General features: G+C 39.3%; 1 protein-coding gene across 2 annotated transcripts in view; it reads right to left on the bottom strand.

Annotated features, from left to right (window-relative positions):
* LOC140488149 (probable E3 ubiquitin-protein ligase HECTD4) overlaps nt 1-23848 on the bottom strand; it is a 291859-nt gene that overhangs the window by 9728 nt on the left and 258283 nt on the right. For both annotated transcript variants that reach the window (XM_072587982.1, XM_072587981.1), the window contains exons 65-73: nt 21378-21484; nt 17830-17953; nt 17492-17682; nt 15485-15631; nt 11531-11650; nt 10459-10614; nt 3998-4101; nt 1663-1884; nt 826-992 (exon numbers count right to left, since the gene is read on the bottom strand). In XM_072587982.1, coding sequence (XP_072444083.1) covers nt 826-992; nt 1663-1884; nt 3998-4101; nt 10459-10614; nt 11531-11650; nt 15485-15631; nt 17492-17682; nt 17830-17953; nt 21378-21484 — 1338 coding nt within the window. The remainder of the gene's footprint in view (nt 1-825; nt 993-1662; nt 1885-3997; nt 4102-10458; nt 10615-11530; nt 11651-15484; nt 15632-17491; nt 17683-17829; nt 17954-21377; nt 21485-23848) is intronic.

The following is a 23848-nucleotide window of genomic DNA, read 5'->3' on the forward strand; positions in this document are numbered from 1 at the left end:
CTTTAAGTCACAATACCACCTCAACTTGAAACTAAACTGGCACTCATTCACTATCATTACTTCAAAATCTTGAAACTCATTTTCCAATGGCACTTTGGGTGCCTTTACACCTCACGCACTGCAGCAGTTCAAAGTAGCAGCTCACCATCACCTTCTCAATGCTGGCTTCACCATCAATAGCCATGACCCCTCACTCCCCTACCCACGTAACCTCCTCCAATCCTTTCAGATCTCTACACTTGTGAAATTCAGGCCTCTTATTTACATTTAGTGGCATGCCTTTAGCTGACTTGGCTCTTGGATTCCATTTTTTTTTCTCCTTTTGATGCTTTCTAAAGGCTATTTCTAGGAGAAAGGGTTTGGACTTATGAACTGGAGGTGGTCGAATTTTGTTTGATTTTTGCTCAAGTGAGTTTGGATATTTTACAATACTAAGGCATGACATAAATGTAAACTGCCTTTGGCTGATGCCTGAGATTAAGCTTCTTACAATTGTTCTGACTGAAATATGTTTTGAGTGTACAGACTGTTGATAGAGGGGAAAAAAGCACACCCCTACCTCGATGACCACCAAATCTAGCCATAAAATTTTAAATTTAAATTTTTAATTTCTATCCACTTTTCTAATTTGCTTCAAATCCCCACTACCTTCAGGATAAAATCCTGTACTGGTCCTGAGCTCAAAGAGGTTAATATGCAAAAAGCGAAACAGTTGATTTCCGATTTGTTTGATTTGTAAGACTTTGGGCCAGAAAACTAGTATTTTAACCCATTCCATTTGTGATCAAATCAGAGGTAGATGATGTATCCTTATCATTTACTCACGTAACAGTGATATTCTTGCCTCCAGGACATAGCTCCACTTCCTCGCCTGTCATGGCGATGTAACTGAATTTACAACAGGGCTTGCTGGGAGATTCAGGGCTCTCTGTGGTTAGGTGATGTGATGTTATTTCAGCACACAGTGCCTCAAGTTCTATCTCATTATTAACCTGGAATGATAAAATTCATGTCAACCACACTCCCAACACTGAAGAACCATAGAAAACAGTCCACATTAGATCACCTTTAATAAATTACCTTGAATATGAATCACACTTTATAAGATGCTCACATCTCAAGGCCTAAAAGCCTTGAGGTAGGCCAGTTGCGAAAGTGGGAACTCACTCCAAAAATTTGACAAGGTGGATGGAGGGATGATGCTTTAATCCTCTGACAGCCAGTTAGTGAATCTTTGCTCAGATTCAGATTTATTCACAAAGTGAAACATTACAAAAATTCAGCTCCAAAAAGTACAAACTAGTCCCAAAATCAAGAAGTGTCTCTTTATATGTGCTCAATTATCTGATGAATTCCACCTTTATAACCCAATGGGAGGAAAATACCCAACATTTCATGTACAAATAGAATTCATTCTAAAATCTCGACGTTCAGAAGTCAAAATCTTTCAAAAAAGTGGCCAGATCGATGGGTTCTAAAGAACTGTCTTACCAGACTCAGAACATTAACTCTATTTTCTCTATCCACAGACACTGGCAGACCTGCTGAGTTTCTCCAACACTCTGTGTATTTATTGTTTGTTCGGTTAGAGAAGGGGAAGAGAAGGAAGAAGAAGCAGCAATCTTAATGGGCACAAACACTCGCACATACTGAATGACTTACAGTCTCAAACTTCTTGACGTAGTTGTAGGTCAAGATGTCAACCTCTTGCAGATCACACTCTGGATCCAGTGATTCGCCAACTAGAGTCTTCCAAAATGTTGGGAGGAGATCAAGAGGGAGTGGGACATCTGCTCGGATAGCAATTCCAAGTAATTGGCCAAAGAAGTGTAACAGTTGCTCCTCAGTATATGTTATTGGGCCAGGAGTCAGGATGTGTTTGCCCTGAAAAAAAGTGTTGAAACCAGACATACAATAGATGTATGATGTGCTTAGCCTGAAAATCTAAGAACCTCAACATTGTTCGTCTCTCTTTAACTAGAAATAGACTGCAGGAGAATGTTCAGAGTGGTGTCAATATCTTTATTTGTATGTATAATCCGTAGAAATTATAAACCTACTAAAACCAATACATCGGGACATGATGTGTTACACTACTTTCTTCAATTTAAAATTGACTAATCCACAATCACCAGTTCTTCACTCTGATATTATGTGGCTCAAAATGTTCTCTTTTGATGCATTCATCAATTTCATCTGTGGCGATGACTGAAATAATTTAATTAGATTCAGTGCCAATGGGTTATGTACAGGAGAATGTGTATTGGAAAAATCCACAATGCCCAATCTTAATTAACATCCACTGCCTCTTGATGAGAAGGAAACACAGGCAGGCACAGGAATGAGTATTGATGTCATCCCAGTTTGGCCAAATTTACATCCTGAATGGTCACTTAAAATGCTTACTCAAGACAAGGTACTGCAGAGCACCTGGTCACAAAATCTACATCATGTCCAGAAATTAACAGCTCTAGTAGAATAACAGGCAAACATTATAGACCAATACTAAGACTTTAAAAATTAATATTCCATATGTAATTCATTCTGATAAAGGCTTTCTACAGGTTGGCAGACTAATCATTGTCAACTGGAGTGCAGATAGATGCAATAATGCTACTAATTTTATTTCCCCTACAAGGGGCTACACTTTTGATGTATGCTATTCTGAGGGGGATCATGATGACCACTGATAATTCAACATTAATCATATTTGTTAATTAGATTAAAATTGTGGAGACCTATCCCACAAAGCAACCAGATAAGTGTTCAACTTTGTGAGAAGATTTGTAGCTCGGGTGCTCGTTGTTGTGGTTCTGTTCGCCGAGCTGGGAATTTGTGTTGCAGACGTTTCGTCCCCTGTCTAGGTGACATCCTCAGTGCTTGGGAGCCTCCTGTGAAGCGTTTCTCTGGCATGCTGGAGGAAAGATCACAAGCGCTTCACAGGAGGCTCCCAAGCACTGAGGATGTCACCTAGACAGGGGACGAAACGTCTGCAACACAAATTCCCAGCTCGGCGAACAGTAATGCCAAAATCTGGATGCTCCTTGAAATGTTCAAATTTAAAACAAACTATAATGCCTTCTAAATTTGTTTGAAGTGTGACAAAATGTTAACTGGTACTTGATACTGCAATTCTGTTGAATCTGAATTAGAACCCAGTGATAATAATACAAATACCAGCAACTTACTCCAGCACAGTAGAAGTGACGGCATCAGGACTTAATTTGATGAGATGAAACAAAGAAAGCTTAGTGCTGGGAATTGGAGCTGAATAGAAAATACTGGGAATGCACAATTGCTCAGTCGACATTTGAAAGAGGAGACAGTACTGTTTTAATACTGTCCTCCATCACAACAGATGCACCCTTTCTAATGCTGGGTGAGCAACTGAGTATTTTAAGCAATTGCTGTTATGGCTGACATGTTTGCAATCTTCATACAAGTTCTAAAGGAGAAGAACAATGATAAACTCTCGCATTAACATCAGGATTGCAACGAACCAAACTCATCTTTTTCTCTCTCAAACTTCATGTAGCGTCCCTTTTGCTTGAGGTTGCTATCATGACTCTTACTATCCTTATAGGTAAAGTGAGGACTGCAGATGCTGGAAACCAGGGTTTAGATCAGAATGGTGCTGGAAAAGCACAGCAGGTCTGGCAGCATCCGAGGAGCAGGAGAATCAAAGTTTCGGACATAAGCCCTTCATCAGGAAGCAGAGTCTTTTGTGTGCTGTGACGTCTACAATTCTATCACTTCATGACTCTACAGTACTTTATATTTTGGTGCATTATTTCAGAAGTATTTCATCGAGGAATGCATAATACTGCACATTTATGGTATAGTATTTCAACTTGCACATTGCTTGCCTCAAAAAAAAAACCATCTGAAGGGATCTAACATTGATTTGATTCCTCATGGGAATTTTGATTCACTTAAGTAGAGACTTTTAGGAATGCAACTGCAACCTTAAGATGACTTAATCAATCTGACTGGTTACCTTGTTTCTGTTGGCTGCAGAACTTGGACAAGGTATAAGAAGTGAAAGTGCTGAACTCTGTAACTCTTTACAAACTTGCCACAGAAAGTGTCGGAATGATCCACCTAAAATCCAAACAACACAAATTGAGACACCAGAAACAAAGGTAATTTTTGAACAAGGAAAACATTTTGGCACATTGATAAAGACCACTGGAACAAGCACGTGTAATTAAAATGGAGCTTGAAGAGTGCATCCCTCAACAATGCTGTGCTGACATTTTAATAGATTACATGATTTTTTTGGGAGTGGAATTTAATACCAGAATTTTCTAATTTAAGAGGTGAGACAACTATATCAATTTAGCTGACAATAACAGGAGTTTGGAATTGTGCCTATCTTCGATGATACTTTGGAGTTAAACCTGATCTCAGAAAAGCAAAGAAAGCAAACAAAAATTGAGAAACCAAATACTAAAGCTACACAAATTGAAACAAAATAACATGTGCTTTATAAACGTGATCAACTTAACTAACATTTTTAGCTGAGAATTAGATGCAATTATATATATTTATTCTGTCCAACATTATAGCGTCTTGTTTAAAGGATTAAATGAAGTTGAGTGCAGGTCAGGCAGCATCTGAGGAGCAGGAGAATTGATGTTTCAGGCATAGGCCCTTAATGAAGGCAAGTATCAGAATTCTCACAGGGAGGCAGCAAGGCAAATTTTGGTGAGCAAAATACTTGAGGATTTAAGTTAGTTACACATAAATACACACATTTTGAAGATCATAGGTTGTTAATTACATGAGCTGCAATTATAAGCACCATTCTAGCATACTCCAAAGTGATAGAAATGAGAAGATCTTGGGTTCGAGCGCCCTTTTGCAATGAATTACTTAGATCTGAGTTACACAGCAATTGGATTGTTGCAACTGATCTCCAGGATGGGAAAATATCAGCCATGTTACAGATTATTGAGCGATCGCCACTGGAAAGCAGACATGTCTGGATGCAAGGTGAACACAACAACAGATTTGTCTGCAATGTTTGACAATATTTAGGGGCGGTATAGTGGTTAGCACCGCTGCCTCACAGTGCCAGGGACCTGGGTTCAATTCCATCCTTGAACAACAGTCTGTGTGGAGTTTGCACATTCTCCCAGTGTCTGCATGGGTTTCGGCCGGGTGCTCCAGTTTTCTCCCACAGTCTAAAGAATGTGCAGGTTCGGTGCATTGGCCATGCTCAATTGCCTGTAGTATTCAGAGGTGGCTAGTTTAGGTGCTTTCGCCATGGGAAATGGGGAGTTACAGGGATAGGATAAGGGGATGCTTCTGGGTGGGATGCTCTTCAGCCGGTTGGTGTGGACTTGTTGGTTTGAATAGCCTGTTTCCACATTGTAGGAATTCTATTCTAATCACACAATTCGCCAATATTTCCTGTCTCTACCTAGTTATTTGGTGAGTATTTCATAAGTGACTAAGACTTAATCTATTCCTAAGTTTCAATATACTATAGTAGCCAGTGGTAAGGTTGACAGAATTTATAAAAACATAAATATGTATATAATTAAATAAAAATCAATTAGAACACATTAAGGTTGAAAGGACAGGTGATGTGTCACATCTGTAGTGCGTGTGGGAGTTCTTGGAAGCCACTTTGTCCAAAACAATTATATCTGTCACAAGTTATTGATATCTACAGTACAGAAAAAGGGACTTTAGCCCACTGAGTTTACGTCAGTCAAAAACAACCTTACAATTCTAATCTATTTTCCAGCACTTGGCCCATAACCTTGTATGCCTTGACATTGCAAATATATATCTATCTAAATACTACTTGCAATGAGGTTTCTGCTTCTACCATCCGTATATTTTAGGTATTTTAGGTGCTGGAGGCGATTTCCTCAAATTCCAGGAGCAGCAATTACTGTTTTATATGCTGTTGCATTTCTTTTTTCCAAAGTTCCAAAACAAAATCAAAACAACAGCAGTTTTAAAAGGGAGAAGAACAGACAACTCCAGGAAACGTGAGAGAGTTAGGCACCTAGTGCAGATGTGTTTTGTGGCTATACCCATTTCAAACAAATATGCTGTTTTGGAAAATGTAGGTGGTGATGGATTCTCAGGGAACATAGCACGAACAATCAAGTTTCTGGTATTGAGACTGGCTCTAATGCAACGAGGGGTACGTCAGGTTCCAAGAGATCAATTGTGTTAGGGGATTCTGTAGTCCGAGGTACAGACAGATGTTTCTGTGTCTAGCAGTGAAAAGTCAGAATGGTGTGTGGCTTCCTTGGTGCCAGGATTAAGGATGTCTCAGAGAGGGTGCAGAATGCTCTCAAAAGGGGAGAGGGGCCAGCAAGAGGTCATTGTCCACATTGGAACCAAAAACATAGGAAGGGAAAAGGTTGAGATTCTGAAGGGTGATTACAGAGAGTTAGGCAGGAACTTAAAAGAGTTCCTCAAGAGTAGTAATATCTAGATTACTCCTGGTGCGACAAGCTGAGAGCAGGAATAGGAGGATAGAGCAGATGAATGCATGGCTGAGGAGCTGGTGTATAGGAGAAGGATTCACATTTTTGGATCATTGGAATCTCTTTTGGGGTAGCAGTGACCTGTGCAAGAAGGACGGTTTGCACCTAAATTGGAAAGGGTCTAATATACTGGCAGGGAGATTTGCTAGAGCTGCTCGGGAGGATTTAAACTTGTAACGTGTGGGGGTGGGCCCCAGGGAGATAGCTAGGAAAGAGATCAATCTGAGATTGGTACAGTTGAGAACAGAAGCGAGTTAAACAGTCAGGGCAGGCAGGGACAAGGTAGGACTAATAAATTAAACTGCATTTATTTCAATGCAAGGGGCCTAACAGGGAAGGCAGATGAACTCAGGGCATGGTTAGGAACATGGGACTGGGATATCATAGCAATTACAGAAACAGGGCTCAGGGCTGGGCAGGACTGGTAGCTTAATGTTCCAGGATACAAATGCTACAGGAAGGATAGAAAGGGAGGCAAGAGAGAAGGGGGGTGGCGTTTTTGATAAGGGATAGCATTACAGCTGTGCTGAGGGAGGATATTCCTGGAAATACATCCAGGGAAGTTATTTGGGTGGAACTGAGAAATAAGAAAGGGATGATCACCTTATTGGGATTGTATTATAGACTCCCCAATAGTCAGAGGGAAATTGAGAAACAAACTTGTAAGGAGATCTCAGTCAGCTGTAAGAATAATAGGGTGGTTATGGTAGGGGATTTTAACTTTCCAAACAGACTGGGACTGCCATAGTGTTAAGGGTTTAGATGGGAGAGGAATTGGTTAAGTGTGTACAAGAAAATTTTCTGATTCAGTAAGTGGACGTACCTACTAGAGAAGGTGCAAAACTTGACCTACGCTTGGGAAATAAGGCAGGGCAGGTGACTGAGGTGTCAGTGGGGGAGCACTTTGGGGCCATTGATCATAATTCCATTAGATTTAAAATAGTGATGGAAAAGGATTGACCAGATCTAAAAGTTGAAGTTCTAAATTGGAGAAAGGCTAATTTTGACAGTATTAAGCAAGAACTTTCAAAAGCTGATTGGGGGCAGATGCACTCAGGTAAAGGGATGGCTGGAAGATGGGAAGTCTTCAGAAATAACAAGAATCCAGAGAAAGTATATTCATGTGGGTGAAAGGACAGGCTGGTAGGTATAGGGAATGCTGGATGACTAAAGAAATTGAAGGTTCGGTTAAGATAAAGAAGGAAGCATATGTCAGGTATAGACAGGATAGATCGAGTGAATCCTTAGAAGAGTATAAAGGCAGTAGGAGCACACTTGAGGGAAATCAGGGCAAAAATGGGACATGAGATTGCTTTGGCAAATAGAATTAAGGAGAATCCAAAGGGTTTTTACAAATACATTAAGGACAAAAGGGTAACTAGAGAGAGAATAGGACCCCTCAAAGATCAGTAGGCGGCCTTTGTGTGGAGCCACAGAAAATGGGGGAGATACTAAACTAGTATTTTGCATCAGCATTTACTATGGTTAAGGATATGGAAGATATAGACTGTAGGGAAATAGATGGTGACATCTTGCAAAATGTCCACATTACAGAGGAGGAAGTGCTGGATGTCTTGAAACACAAAGGTGGGCAAATCCCCAGGACCTGATCAGGTGTACCATCGAACTCCATGGAAAGCTAGACAAGTGATTGCTGGGCCTCTTGCTGAGATATTTGTATCATCAATAATCACAGGGCCAATGGGCTGAGAAGTGGCAGATGGAGTTTAATTCAGATAAACGCGAGGTGCTGCATTTTGGGAAAGCAAATCTTACCATTAACAGGACTTAGGGAGTGTTGCTGAACAAAGAGACCTTGGAGTGCGGGTTCATAGCTCCTTGAAAGTGGAGTCGCAGGTAGATAGGATAGTGAAGGAGGCATTTGGTATCCCTTCTTTTATTGGTCAGCGTATTGAGTACAGTAGTTGGGAGGCCATGTTGTGACTGTACAGAACATTGGTAAGGCCACTATTGGATGTAATTCTGGTCTCCTTCCTATCGGAAAGATATTGTGAAACTTGAAATGGTTCAGAAAAGATTTACAAGGATGTTGCCAGGGTTGGAGGATTTGAGCTATAGGGAGAGGCTGAACAAGCTGGGACTGTTTACCCTGGAGCGTCAGAGGTTGAGGGGTGACCTTTTCAAGGTTCACAAAATCATGAGGGGCATGGATAGGGTAAATAGACAAAGTCTTTTTCTTGGGGTTGGGGAGTCCAGAACTAGAGGGCATAGGTTTAGTTTGAGAGGGAAAAGATAAAAAAGAGACCTACGGGGCAACTTTTTCACACAGAGGGTGGTCCATGTATGGAATGAGCTGCCAGAGGATGTGGTGGAGGCTGGTATAATTGCAACATTTAAGAGGCATTTGGATGGGTATATGATTAGGAAGGGTTTGGAGGGATATGGGCCGGGTGCTGGCAGGTGGGAACTAGATTGGTTGGGACATCTGGTCGGCATGGACGGGTTGGACCGAAGGGTTTGTTTCCATGCTGTACATCTCTACGACTCTATTATAGGCAGTGAGTTTCAGATTCCCACCACATGGTGGGTGAAAACATTTTTCCTCTCATTCCCTTTAAACTTCCTGCCCCTAAATCTATGCGCCCTCGTCACCGATCATTTCACCAAGAAGTAGTTCCCTTCTGGCTACCCTATCTAGGCCCCTAACATTTTATACATCTCAAACATTTTTCCCTTCAGTCTTCTCTGCTCTAAGGGAAACAATCCTGGTCTGTCCAGTTTCTCTTCATAACAAGCTCTCCAGTTACATCTGCTAAATTTCCTCTGCACCCCCTTTCATGCAATTTACCTCCCTATAACGTGGATCCCAGAACTGCCCACAATTCAATAGCTGTGGCCTAACCAACACTTTATATAGTTCCAGCATCACCTTCCTGCTCTTAAACTCAAAACTTTGGCTAATAAAAGCCCTGCTACCTTATGAGACCAGTGGTCACATGCACCAACAGGCCTCTGATCCTCAATGCTTCCCAGAGTCCTACTGTTCAACATGTATCCCTTGTCTTGTTTGTCCTGCCCAAGTGCATCACATCATACTTCTCCAGATTGAATTCCATTTGCCACTGATCACCCCATCGATGTTTGTATTACCTGTGAACTTACTGATCAATCTTCTTACATTCAAGTCTAAACTGTTTGTATACTCCACAGTCAACAAGGGCCTCAAAACTGGTCCCTGCAGAACTTTAATGGACACAGGCTTCTAGTCTCAAAACACCCCTTGACCATCACCCTCTGCTTGCTGCTATTCAACCAATTTTGTGTGCAATTTGCCAAATTGCCTTGGATCCCATGGGTCTTAACCTTCGTTATGAGTCTCCCATGTGGAACCTTATCAAAAGCCTTGCTGAAGTTTAAGTATGCCTGTCATTCTAACTTCAGTGGTGGGGAAACTATTGGATGTAATTCTGAGGGACAGAATTAGTCTATACTTGGATGGCAGGGATTAATCCGGAGTAGTCAGCATGGTTTTGTTAGGTTAAGATCAAATGCATTACCCTCATCTACAAACCTGTTAATATTCAATCTAGTTAGTCAGACATGACCTCCTTTGACAAAACAATGCTGACTATTCTCGATTAATCCCTGCCTCTCAAGTAGCGAGAGGTGAAAGATTCTTTGAGATAGGCAGGAATATGGAGTTTAGGTTACAATCAAATCAGCTATGATTTTTGAATGATAGGCGAGATAGGTTGAATGATCTATTCCTGTTCCCTGTTTGTGTCTTGACTCATGTGTTAAATGGTCAATTGGAGAAGAACTGGAAACTAGTGACTGTTCATGAATCTGCATTCGAACAGTTGCCCACACCTTCAGAGAATAAGGGAGTGGAGAGAAAGGGTGGGAACACATGGTTTTGCACTAATATTTCACTATTGCTTCAATCTACACTTTAACAACAAAAAGCTGAATCTACACATCTTACTTGTTCCATGCACTTCTTCACCAGTGAAGCGAATATTAAATGCGTAGGTTGGATCTCCGCCACTTGCCAATTTTACACAGAGTTGGGAGGAAGGCACTAGTGCCAGTTGTCGAGCTGCCTGGCAGAAGTAGGTATTTTCTGATGAACGAATCTCACCTATGTCAATGATTTAAAGGAAGGAAATCAGTGCCCATCCAATGATTTGCAGTGACAATCAAACTAGCACATCACAAATGGCTGACTCAGACTTAAACAGCCAAAAAAAAATCTACATCTTCTGGTTACTGTACTGCCTCAGGTTATTGCTAATTTGTCGAAGGCTCTTGCACATTTTAATGCATTACGACTCTATGTCTGTCCTTAGAAAACATAAAGCACTCATAAGTAGAATTAAATAACTAAGTTTAGATTTTAAAAAAGCGTATATGAGTTTTAGGAAACAGAGGTGCCTTAGGTCCACTGGGCTGTGGCAGTTGCCAAAGCTGCATTTAACCATCCAATAATTCATGAATCAGTTTCTAAATTGTCACATACACGTTGAGTGGCCAGTGATGGTCATTTAAATTAAAACATTGCTTAAAAATAAAGATAAACAGAAATGAAATTGTAATGTAAAAGTCTTGACATAAGTAAAATAATTTTTTTTGTGGACCCAAAGGATAACAGCCCCTCTTGTAGATTGAACCTGCCAAGACCAAATTCCTTTAAAAAACTGAAACAAAGATGATGAAAAAAATTGAAGTCCACATGACAATAACATACCAAACTTGAAGGTGTAAAAATGGTTAAAACCCCTAATTTTCTTACTTCTGTGTTATGCCAGATCCAAATCTGTGCTCAAGCACTAACTGGATTCCAACCTTCTCCTAAGTGTGAGACATCCAGGTGGTTACCAGACTATCTAACAGAAGACTGATATATTTCAGCTTTCAATGTAAACTGCAAGGCACGAAACGAAAAACTGTGCAGAAATCAAACCAATATTTGGAAAGGAAAGTGCATAAAAGAATCCTTAAATCATATTCTTCAAGTCAAGCATTTTTAAAAAATTTTCAAGCCTTTCTCCACTTACCTCCCACTATTTCCAAAGGATCCAGTGTTATTTCAGGTGCGGCATGGTCTGCAGTTCGCTGTACAGTTGCATTCAAAACCCGGTTCATCACAGCTAATTTAGTATCATAAAAAACTAATCCTAAACAAAAAGAATTGATATATGAACAAGGACAGCTTTGTCAGAATAGTTACGAACATCTCTACAGTCACGTGGAACACCGGATCTCTAATGTGAAAAGTTTACAAATATGAAGATTACCTGCAATAACTGGGCAAAACAGAACTTTGACTGAAACATAGCATGGACAAGAGAAATAGCTAAAAGCTGCTGAAAAGCTGTTCTTTTGAAAGAAAAAGACATCCAATTTAGTCTCAAAATCTAGAAGGCCCCCAAGTTTCAGTGTAGGGATCATGATACACAAATCACTTCACACCTGACTGAAGTGATGCAGGCAGCTTATAAAATGCATGTTGCCTGTTCATTGTCATGCAAAGCTGTGATGCTGATTGGGTGCACCCCTCAGCAGGGGTATCAGGTCAAAGAGAGTCAAACACCACTTAAAGCTGAGCTATACCTTTCAAAAGTGAGATGCATTCTGCTGGCAGCAAGGGTTGGAAGTTCCCTGGCAATACTTGGCAACACAATTGAAATGGTGCAACAGGCAAAAGAACATGGCTGCAATTTTTAAAAAATATATAGTTGTTGCTAAACTGGAGTAACTGATGCAGTAGGGGGACTGGAGGAGAGAGGGACTGATCCTTTCAGACAAACGTTCAGAAGGTAGAGGAGCAGATAGCTGTGGTCAATAACAACAATACAGAGCAGAGGGCATGGATTAATCAAAAAGTTTAATGACCTCATACAAGTGGTTAACATCAAATCCCACCAACTGACTATAAGCTAGTGAGTATGAAGATCTGCTTTGTTTATGTGCATTTTTGTTTGAGGTTTTTAAACCTTTAGGTGACGAGCTAGAACTGAATAGATCAGTGCATTATTAAAAATAGAGTGAAAGAAACGTTGCTTTGTGACAGGCACACAGTCACAAACAACAATCTCAAAAGAGTCTGTGTGGAGGTATGCCACAGAGTGGAGACAAGGCTGCTGGACAACTGAATTTTGAGAACTCCTATGGGTTTTCTCCAAAATTAAAAGTAATAGTGTGTTTAGTTTGAAATTTATTTCATGTGTCTTAGGGAGATAACAGATGAAGGGCAAAAACATCTTGAGTACGCAAAGAAGTTGCTGTAAGAAAATCAGTTGGAGTTGTCCCAGCATAAGACTGGGCAAAGGACCTTAACACGGAGATAATGGTGAATCTTCACTGAAGGTTTGGGTGTTTATAAAGATTTTGCTGCGCTCAGGCGGATAATACAAGTTTGAATCCTTTTCTGATGTCTGTAAAGAAACTTTTCCATCGTTTTGTTTGCATAGTGTATATAATTCTTTTGTTTCCTTGTTTAATAAACATTTTATTCTGTGTGTTAATGTGCACCCTTTTGTGAATCTATTCAGCAAGTGACTTTCATGGTTAAGAAAATGTTAGAAGTTAACAAACCAGGCTTCAGTCTGGGATTAAAATCCACTAATAACACTGATAAAATGATGTATTCAGGGATGTTTCAGAAGTATGTAACTCATCCGAAGAGCAAGGCACTACTCCTTACTTATGTGAACTTACAAGAGGGTTATTAGCTGAACTGACTAAGTCAAAACTGGTAGATATTAAATGTTAATTGTTGACTAACATCATGTTCTTCCTCCTGCATGCTTCCAATCTATGGTAGTGCTCTCTAAAGTGTGGTGCAATATGCTAGATGTAGTTGGGAGCAGCCACCCCACAGTTTTTAATCCTCAGTGGACTGATGGGGGTGAAACTTGTAATGACAGAAACAAAATTTACTTTAGTGGCATCTACTCTCAGTTCAGATCTGTCAAAATTTAACTGATTTTTGGATGCAGGTGAACTAACTAGTAAAAATTTTAGCAGTGTGAAGTTGCAATATATAGCCCTATGAATGAAATTGACTGGTCTGATGGGTTCTCAAGCCCAGTATCATTGAGCTGTGAGGTAAGCTTTATTAAAAAGGAGAACAGAACTCAAGCAATCAAATTTAACAATAATTTTGGATGAAAAATGATTGTATCAACTCTACAATTTTAAAAATAACTCCATTTACTCCTGTTTCTCTTGCCAGCATATTATTCTAATGCATTGGCAGACTCTGGAACTTCCGTTCAATTGCCAGTCTTCTTGTACAATTCTAACTTGAACATAAATGGGAGAGCCTGGTGAGACAGATCAATGATGAATGTGTACAAGCTGTGTAGAGGAGGAAGAGAAATGCAGGAAGTGCTGAACAGTTCATCTGAATCCTTTTCTTACCTGATCTATACTAGATAACAAATCAGAATACGGAATCCTGCCCAATACTCCTCTCTCCAGGGAATAAAAGAGCAAGATAAGTTTGCTATTCATCTCCTGGAGTCTGTTACACAATACAATTTGATCAAGATTAATCTGTATATTATCTACTTTTGTTCCATATCTCTCAATTTCCTTACCTAGCAAAATGTGCTGATCTCATTCAATAACCAGCAACCATAGCCTTTTGGGGAAGTGAGTTCCACTTTTCCACTAGTCTGTGTGTGGAGAAACCGTGTCCCCATTTCACTCCTAAATGGCCTAGTTCTAATATTAAGAATATGGCCTTTTGATTTCTCTTCCCTAACCAAAGGGAACTATTTCTTTGTAACTAGCCTATTAAATCTTTTCATTATTTTAGAAATCTCAATTACTCAATCCCACCCACAACCTGCTTAACAAATTAAGTCAGTGTGTGTGTGTGTTAAGATTTGAAGCTCAGGTGCCAGTTGTCATAATTGTGGGTATGTATCAGATAATAACTTACCAGGACAAACAACCCTTTACCCATCATGTGCAAGATTAATGTAATTTACAGGATTACGTGCAAAGACTGCACGAAACACTAGCAATCTGCATCCACGAACACCAACAAGCCACGAAACATCATGACTAGGTGTCCCGAGTAGCCACATTCACAGATGACAAGGACAACAGATTCGACTGGGACAACGCAACGAACATAAGACAGCCAGAGAATTTCTAGAAGCATGGCACTCAGCCACAGACTCCATCGACAAGCACATAGACCTAGACCCAATTTCCTGGCCACTACAATGAACAACTGGAAGCAGCAGAAATGGAAGCAACTAAATTCCAGAAGACACAGTACAACAGCACTTCACAGAAGGCTCCAAAGCACTGAAGATGTCACCTAGACAGGGGACAAAACATCTGCAAATCAACTTCCCAGCTCAGTGAACATATCCACAAATATGATAATTCAGTCAATTTCATGCAACCTGTCCTCATAATTTAATTTTTTAAGCCTTGATATCATTTGGGGATTTCGCTGCACCCTTGCCATGACCAACACAACTTTTCTAAGGTTTGGTGTAACGTATTCAGCAAAGACAGAGTATGCTATTCCAGATATCATTTAACCAAGACCCTTTTATAACTGATTCATCACCTTCTTATTTTGGAAATCCTATCCTTTAGTTCCATTAGTTTTCCATTATATTCTGTACATGCAGATTACATTTTAGCAATTTTATACACAGACAGCTAAACTCCTTGGCTGCTTCACAGCTCATAGTGCTTCACTATTAAGAAAATATTCTGATTTGCCAATTGTAATTTTTCAATGCAGAGAAGTTTCATTCCTGAGTCGAAAGAACTTTGGAATATAATGACTCATGCACCTGTACTTTCCACACCAATTATTTTAATATCTTATGTCCCAAGGAGGCAAAAGGACTTGTTACATTATCTATCATAACAATGAAGTATTTTCCAAAGTAAATAGTCCACTGCCTTATCGGTTGAGCCATCCAATGCATTACAGTCCTACTAACACCATTGAGTCTTCCAACAGGACATCTGACCTTTAGCCTCTCGTAGCAGTGATGCAATGCTATCCATATAAGTATGCGTTTGTCTGAGTTCCACCAGAGGCAGGAAGAATGTCTCCAAAGTGTTGTTTAAAGACTGAAGTAGAGCAAAACGAAGTCGAAGGCTTTCAATTGGAACATCTAGAAATAGTACATCAAAATTAATTGTGCACAATGTACAGGATAACAAGCAAACACATCTCACATAATTTGGAGGTACCCATATTAGACTGGGTGTACAAAGTTAAAAATCACACAACACCTGTCAGGCAGCGCTGCGAAAGCCAATACCTCCAAATAAACCTGTTGGACTATAACTTGGTGTTGTGTGATTTTTAACTTTGTACATCTTACATAAATTTCACTGTATCAAGCATTTCATTTAATAGTTCTTTTTGTGATTTAAGAATGAAGGTATGTTAATTGAATGCCCTCAGTACCAAAACAGTTCATACTAAACAAATCACTTTTTAAACTGGAATTACTGCTAAGAACACAAGTTTGGTAGCTCATCACAGTATTTAAGAAATCCTGACTCAGTCTTGATCCAAATTTTCACCTTTTGACCAAGGATTTAACTCCCAGACAGGGAAGGATTTCATAATGATGAGAATTTTTCATTTTAGGTACTGGTACATCAGGAAGTTTAGCTAGAAAGGATAGGAGAGATGGGTGAGTGTGACATGATACAGGAAGTAGGTAGCAGGAGTTTTGGGTGAGTCAGAAGTTTGCAATGTCATGGAGGTAAAACTAGTTGCTCTCTTAAATGGAGCTGGAGCACTATCTTTGAGTAAAATAGGAAGTACAGGTTGTCAAAAGATAAATAGTCTGGTTTAGCTAGAGATAGAGTCATAGAGATGTACAGCATGGAATCAGACCCTTCGGTCCAACTTTTCCATGCTGACCAGATATCTCAACCACCAGCACCCGGCCTATGTCCCTCTAAAGCGTTCCTATTCATATACCCATCCTTTTAAATGTTGCAATTACCAGCCTCCACCACTTCCTCTGGGGCCTATTCCACACACGCACCACCCAGAGTGAAAACATTGCCCCTTAGATCTCTTTTATACCTTTCTGCTCTCACCCTAAACCTATGCCCTCTAGTTCTGGACTCCCCCACCCCCGGGAAAAGATCTTGTCTATTTACACTATCCAAGTCCCTCATGATTTTATAAACCTCTAAAAGGTCGCCCCTCAGCCTCTGACATTCCAGGGGAAACAGCCCCAGGCCTCCAAGCCTGGCAACATCCTTGCAAATCTTTTCTGAACCCTTTCAAGTTTCACAACCTTTCAACAAGAAAGGAGACCAGAATTCTAAAAGTTGGAGACACAAATGGAATAAGAGGCAATAAGAGTTTGTGGTAGGGGTTGAAAGCAGTAGATCTAATATTTTCTTTATGGCAAAAATTCTGAATTGCTTGGTTTTCAGACAAGCGATAACCAAGAGACAGTGGAGGGTTAAGAAAGAGGGAGGAGAGAGATTGATGTGACAGTCAAATGGCAATGACTATGTTTTCCGATCCCTAACTCAAAAATGTTGGGGTCAACTGTATTAGTTCCAACTGATCATGCAAGATGTTGTTAATGCAAAGGAAATAAAAATAACTATGAAAGAAAAGTTTTATTCTCTCCCTTTCTGGAGTCCTATTGCAAACAAAGTTCTTTGGCTGGTATATGATTGTGCTTGCCAATGCAATTTTAACGATCACCAGAATAAGACAGCAGCTCAAGATGTGCCATCCTTTGATTACTTTTTCCCTACCTATTGTCAAGCAAAGTGCTTCACTTTCCTTACCTAAAACCTCTGCCTTTCCCATTGTTCCCCCCCTTAAAAGTAAACCTGTTGACAAAGGTGGTGAGAGCATGTTTGGATTGTTATAGTTGACAAAGCCTTGGCAAAATGCAATACATTTATTTTGTGAAATGAAGATTTCTGTTTCTGTTTGAGTAGTGCTACAAACTTAACACTAACTAGAAAATTACTAATACAGGGCTTACTCAACAAACAGGCAATCCTTGGATCATGTAAATCTGCAGGGTCAAGGTAGACTTCATGAGGATGGAGTCGGCTTGGAGTGATGGCAAGATGGCGGCAAAGACGGTTGACGTATTGTACAAGTGCAACGTCCATCTCTAGAGTCCATTTTTTGCAGGATCTTTGGGCATGTCTGGTGTCAATGCAGGCACATCTGTAGTAGATAAACATATTGCCAATTTGAATGCAGATAAGCTTCATTAAAAGTATGACATATCAATAACCATTAGCCAGAATGATACCTGCTCAAAATTACTTGTGTTAATTTTCTAAACAAGTCATTCTGTAATTTGCTACTTGCCTTTCAAAGTGTAGGTCATAGCCGCAGGAAAGAATTGCCCTCCAAACGCTCCGGATGTCCTGCTTTGACCGATCTACGACAAATTTCTGGAAACCATCCAATGTCAAATACTTCTCTTCTGGTACTATTGGAGATTGAAAAATTCATAACATTAGTTAAGTTTGCCATCAGTATCCTGGATATGCCATCTGCAGTTCTTTTCTAAGAATAGGAAGCAGGAAAAGGTGAAGAGGGGACTTTATTAAATAACGATGGTATTAGCACAAAAGGGTGATAACTCAAGTTCAGGAAACCGGTAAGAAGCAACACTTCACGTGGAGACGAGAAATGAGAAAGGCAAAAAGTTACGTCAACCACATGGTAGGGTGAAATATAAAGGAAGAAATAATGGGAGTATGCCAGAAAGGCTTATCAATAATATGGGAGATTTTAATCTGCAAGTGGACTAGGAAGTCAGATGAGAAAAGGAAACCCAGATAAAGAGAGTTCATAAAATGTTTTCAGGATGGTTTCACTGAACAGTATGTTCTGAATCTAATATAGGACAACAGGCCATACTAGATCTGACATTGTCCTATGTAATAGGATTTCTTAACAATCTGACAATGAAGGCACCCTGAGGTAACAGCTTGATTGAAATATAATTGAACATTTATGTTCAGTTTGAGAAAGAGGGGGAGTGGTTCCAAGACTAGCATTTTAAACTTAAATAAGGGTAATTATGAAGACATGAAATCAGCACTAGCTGAAATGGATGGCAAATTAGGCTGAGAGATAGATCAGTAGAGATGCAGTAGCATACATTGAAGAATACAGAGAATTCCATTGAGAAATAAAAAATTCGAAGGGGTGGCCCAACCTCTGACTAAAAAGTTTAAATATAGTAACAAATTTAAAGTGCAAATCAGAGGGTTGGGCACAATAAAAATAACAGCAAAGACTGACTAAAAGATTAAGCACCAAGTCAGAATTAGAGTGCAAGAAAAAAACTAGCTAAAAATAAAAACAGACGGTAAGAGTTTTTCCAAATACATTTCCAAAAAAATTAAGGAAGTGCATATTGGTGGATTTCATAATAGAAAATTAAGAACATGGCAGATGAATTAAGCAGAAAGTTTGCAATGATTTTCACTACAGAAGATACAAGCAACATCCCAGAAACAGCTGTAAAGCAGGAAATAGAAGGGAAGGAGGAACTCAGGAAAATTAGTCATGAAAGTATTACTGAACCAATTGGTAGAAATGCAGGTTGAAAAGTCTCCAAGTTAACATGGACTTCACTCTAGCAATATGAAAGAAGTGACTAGTGAGATAGCTGATGTTGATCTAATTGTCCACAATTCCACAGATTTAAAAAAAACACCAAAGATTGGAAGATGGCGAATGTAACTCCTTGACTCAAAAAGGGTGACAGAACATTTGCTATAAGGAAGATGTTACAGCACAGCACTTGGAGTAAACTAAAATCAAGGTAATCAGGTAGTCAACCTCATCTGTGAAAGGGGAATTGAACTTAATGAAATAATATGATACAGATGAAGGGAAAAAGGTTTTGATACACTGCACACAAATTTTTAAAAGGCTTTTGATAAAGTGTAACATCAAAAGTTTACTGCTAGAAATAAAGGTTCAAGATCTCGGGTATAACATCCTGCATAGATAGGAGATTGACTAGTTAACATAATCTAGAAATAAATGGGTCTTTTTAATTTTATCGTTCATTTCATGGGATGTTGGAGTCATTGGTTAGGGCAAAATACCCACACTGTTGTGGGTCTAAAGACTAGGTAAGGATGGCTGTTCTTACAAGGTCACTATCAACCAAATGGGTTGGCAATTACATAGTTGCCATTAGGCTGGAATGACATTTTTATTGAATTCAATTTTCACTATCTTCACAATCTGGATTACCATCCCAATGACATTACCACTGCAGGTCTACAGGTAGTGTCATAGAGCATGCCAGCCTTCAACATTTTGTAATTTATCAAAGTGACTTGGATGCAGGTATCAAAAGGATATCAAAAGCAGGTTGTGAAGACATAAGGAGCCAGAAAAGGTTATGGATAGGCTAAGCAAGTGGTCAATGAGTACAACAGATGGAATACAGTGTGGGAAATTGTGAAATTATCCATACTATCACAGATATGGGTGCACTAGTGCATGAATTGCAAAAAGCTGGTTTGCGTGCACATCAGAGAAACTAATATAATGTTGTTTATTGCAAGGGGAATTAGATACAAACGTGGGGAAGCCATACTTCAGTCTTCCAGGGCACTGGTGAGATCAGATCTTGAGGATTGTATCTCATACAGATCTCCTTTCTTAAGGACATTGATGCACTGGAAGCACTTCAGAGAAGGATTATTAGATTAATACCTGAAATGGGCAAGATTGTCTGACAAGGAAAGGCTGGACAAGCCTTCCACTGACATTTAAAAAAGAGTAAGAAATGACTTGATTGAATTATACAAAATCCTGAGGGTTCATGATTGGATGGATTTGAAAAGAATATTTCCTCTTGTGGAAGAATCTAGCGCTAAGGGTCCATATTTGAAAATAAGGGTCATACATTTAAGATAGTGATGAGTCAAAATCTGTTCTCTAAGAGGGTTATCAATACTTTGAACTCTCTTCGTCAAAAGTCGGTGGAAGCAGAAGTGAATAGATACCTGATAATCAAGAGGGTGAAAGGGTATTGAGCATAGGCACGATTGTGGAGTTACCAGATTAGTCACGATCTTAATAAGTTGTGGAGGAGGCTTGAGGGAGAAGTGCCTACTTATGATCCTAAATTTTATGTGTCTCACAAAATTAATAACAGGATGGTTTGCACAATGTAGGAGGAACATTAGCAATTCATTTGGGGGATTAATTTAGGAAAGATAGGTACATTTAGTTTGCAGAGCATGTTAAATGATAAGGTAGGATGGACTGCGCAAAGCCTCATTAAAAGACTGTTCTGAATATTGCTTACATATTGACCTTGCCATCAGATATCTTTTGCACAAACCAGTGGTTCAATATTTATACTGGAAGAGAAGGACAACTAACCTATCATTTTATTGGAGGAATGAAGAACAAACAAGCAGGGAATAAAGTGTAAAAAAAAAGTTTTGACAGATGGTGATCACAAGAATAGGTACAAATTTCAATAAATTTGACGACAATAAAGTTAATCATTTTAGAGTTACATCATTAAGATAACTGAAGTTTGGACAGTGTTACTGATGAGTCATGATTCATGAATCAATGCCACCCCATCATCAAGACGACGACAAAAGTTGACACTACATTGAGAACTGAACATTTCCTTACAAAGCCCAGGTGCAGACAAATTACATGAACAAAACTTCAGTATAAGGAAGTGACTAAGATTACTTGCTGGGAAAAATCAGACATTTGGTTTAGACAGTGAAACTGCCCAGTGTACGTATAGAATATCTTAAGTAGAAAGCATTGTCCTTTAATTAAAATAGTTCAACAGAACTATAATAAATGCAACTCGTAGTTTTGCAGTAAACATAATAGAAAACTAATTTGACCACCTTCTGGTTTCTTTGCTGGTGACTTCTCTGGGTCCTTGTCCTCAGGTTTGGTGTTCTTTTCAGGAGACTTTGCTTTCACAATTGGTTTCTTTTCACTCAATGCCGTTCTATTCCAAAAGAAATAAATGTTTAACTTTGCTGTATTTTAAACAATTTTCCTAATGTCCAGAATCCAGATGTTGTTAACTTTGGATAGGTTAGATGTCATGCTACTGAACCATAAAGACCTGCAGATATCTTGTACCACCTCTGGTCTGTGGAGGTGGCAGGTTTAAAATCAGGTCACTTATAACGCTCCAAAGCACCTAAAAGATTTCAGGCTCTAAAGGCTGACAAGAGAGATAATGGACAAGGCTTATCTCTCAGAATAATGATGAGTGACACACAACTGTCTATATGCAAATGTTACAGCTAGTTCATAAGAGAAGTAGTTTTGAAATGCCAATATTCAAACATTGCTGTCCAAATTGCACCATTTCATCATTAACTTTGTGGAAACAGCGTTTTGCTGTCACGCTATTAAAGTGCATTGAATGGTATGAAGTAAATATGAAATAAACTCTTCACAAAGTTAATTTTTGTCAGTTTAAGTGTAGGTACCTTTTACTGATCAGTCTTAAGTACAAATCAATCCATCTGGCATTGACAGTTTATTTCCTAATAATTAACTAACAAGAGCCTGTTCACTGCTCTGCTCATTCAGGTTCCACAGTACATGTCTTGTTTCTTGTGCTAGGCCATAATCAGATTGCAGATCTGGAACCTGCTCAATGTTAAACACTTATCTGGTATCCTTTGGAATCTGAAAGCTTCCTAGCAATAGTGAAGGGTAATCTCAATGTCATAGGTGCATAGGAAGTAGTGTAGGTTATTCAGCTCCTAACTACTAGATAAGGGCTTTTATCCTCAATTACCCATTCCCTTCTATTGTAATTGCTAAAACTTTTAATCTAAATATTCTGCACAAGTTTCTTATCATACTTGACTTCGCTGCTCTTGCTTTGTTTTACCTCCTGTCAGTTAATCTCTTCTAGCAGTTCTCTGAATTGGGTTTAAAAAAACTTTTCAGTAAAAAGAAAACCAGCCTCAACAGTCCAACGAGACCTGAAGAGTCAGTTAAGAAAGAAAGAAAGAATTGAGATAGGAATGATGTTTTTCTGGGATTGAGTGTTTGTAAAAGATGGAAAGTTTGCTTTGCTCTTTATATTGAAATCTTTTTAAATTGTATAAACCTATTCTTTAGTTTCAGCCTTGTGTATACATTCAGCAACTAAGCACCACAGTAACCAAGAGCAAAAATTAAACTTTTGATTCATCAGGTTTTACTCTGGGATCTGATTTGACATTGTTACCCATCAGTAGGGATCACAGCAGAAAGCTTTTGTTTCATCCCACAAATTATCTGCCCAAAAATCTAGAATTCCTTTACAAACTTAACAGCAAGTCTCCTATTATATGATTACGTCAGATAAATGTTCCTTTCCACTAAATAAAGAAGTTTGATTATCAGTCGTTATCAAACCTGTGATCTGTCCTCTTATTGGTTTGAGTATACTGCTAGAAACTAGACAGCTTCCCAAAACCACTCAAGAAAGTCATTACCTTTGACTCTTGTACTATGCTCTGGTTAATCTGCATGAAAATTAAAATCTACCCTTGTAACAACTTTGTTTTAACTACAGACCTCAAAAAAATCTGAAATAAGTTCTGTCAATCCAACACTGATATTAGCTGGAAGAACACCACCTAATTTTCTGCTTGGGGACCCTGCAGCCCTCCAGACTCAAGATTGAGTTTACTAATTTTAAGGCCTGAACTTTCCCATGTTCGAGCCCCCATCCCCACACACCAGGCCTTCTTATCACAGTTTGCCATTACACATCACCTCTTGTTCGCCACTAACAGTCTCCTTTAACAGCTAACAACTCCTTTAGCTAGATTGTTATAGATTCCTTTCTCCAAATGTTCTTCTCTCCCTTTGGGCTCTATCCCCACCTATCATTTACTCCATACCTCCTCCTCCCAGCCTATCTTTTGCACATAAACCAACATTTTCCGAGCTAGTTTTGAGGGAAAGTCACCAGACCAGAAACATTAACTCTGGTTTCACTTCATAGACACTGCCAGACTTGCTGAGCTTTACCAGCAACTTATGTATTTGCTTCTGGTATCAGTAGGCTCATTGATACAGTCATAGAGCTGTACAGCACGGAAACAGACTCTTTGGTCTAACTCGTCATTGCCAACCAGATATCCTAAATAAATCTAGTTCCATTTGTCAGCATTTGGCCCATATCCCTCTGAACCCCTCCTATTTATATACCAATCCAGATACCTTTTAAATGGTGTAATTGTACAAGCCTCCACCATTTCCTTTGGCAACTCATTCCATACCTCTGCGTGAAAAAGTTGTCCCTCCAATCCCTTGTAAATCCTTTCCCTCTCACCTTAAACCCAGGCCCTCTAGTTTT

This window comes from Chiloscyllium punctatum, chromosome 17 (assembly GCF_047496795.1).
Source record: "Chiloscyllium punctatum isolate Juve2018m chromosome 17, sChiPun1.3, whole genome shotgun sequence".
NCBI classification, from domain to species: Eukaryota; Metazoa; Chordata; class Chondrichthyes; order Orectolobiformes; family Hemiscylliidae; genus Chiloscyllium; species Chiloscyllium punctatum.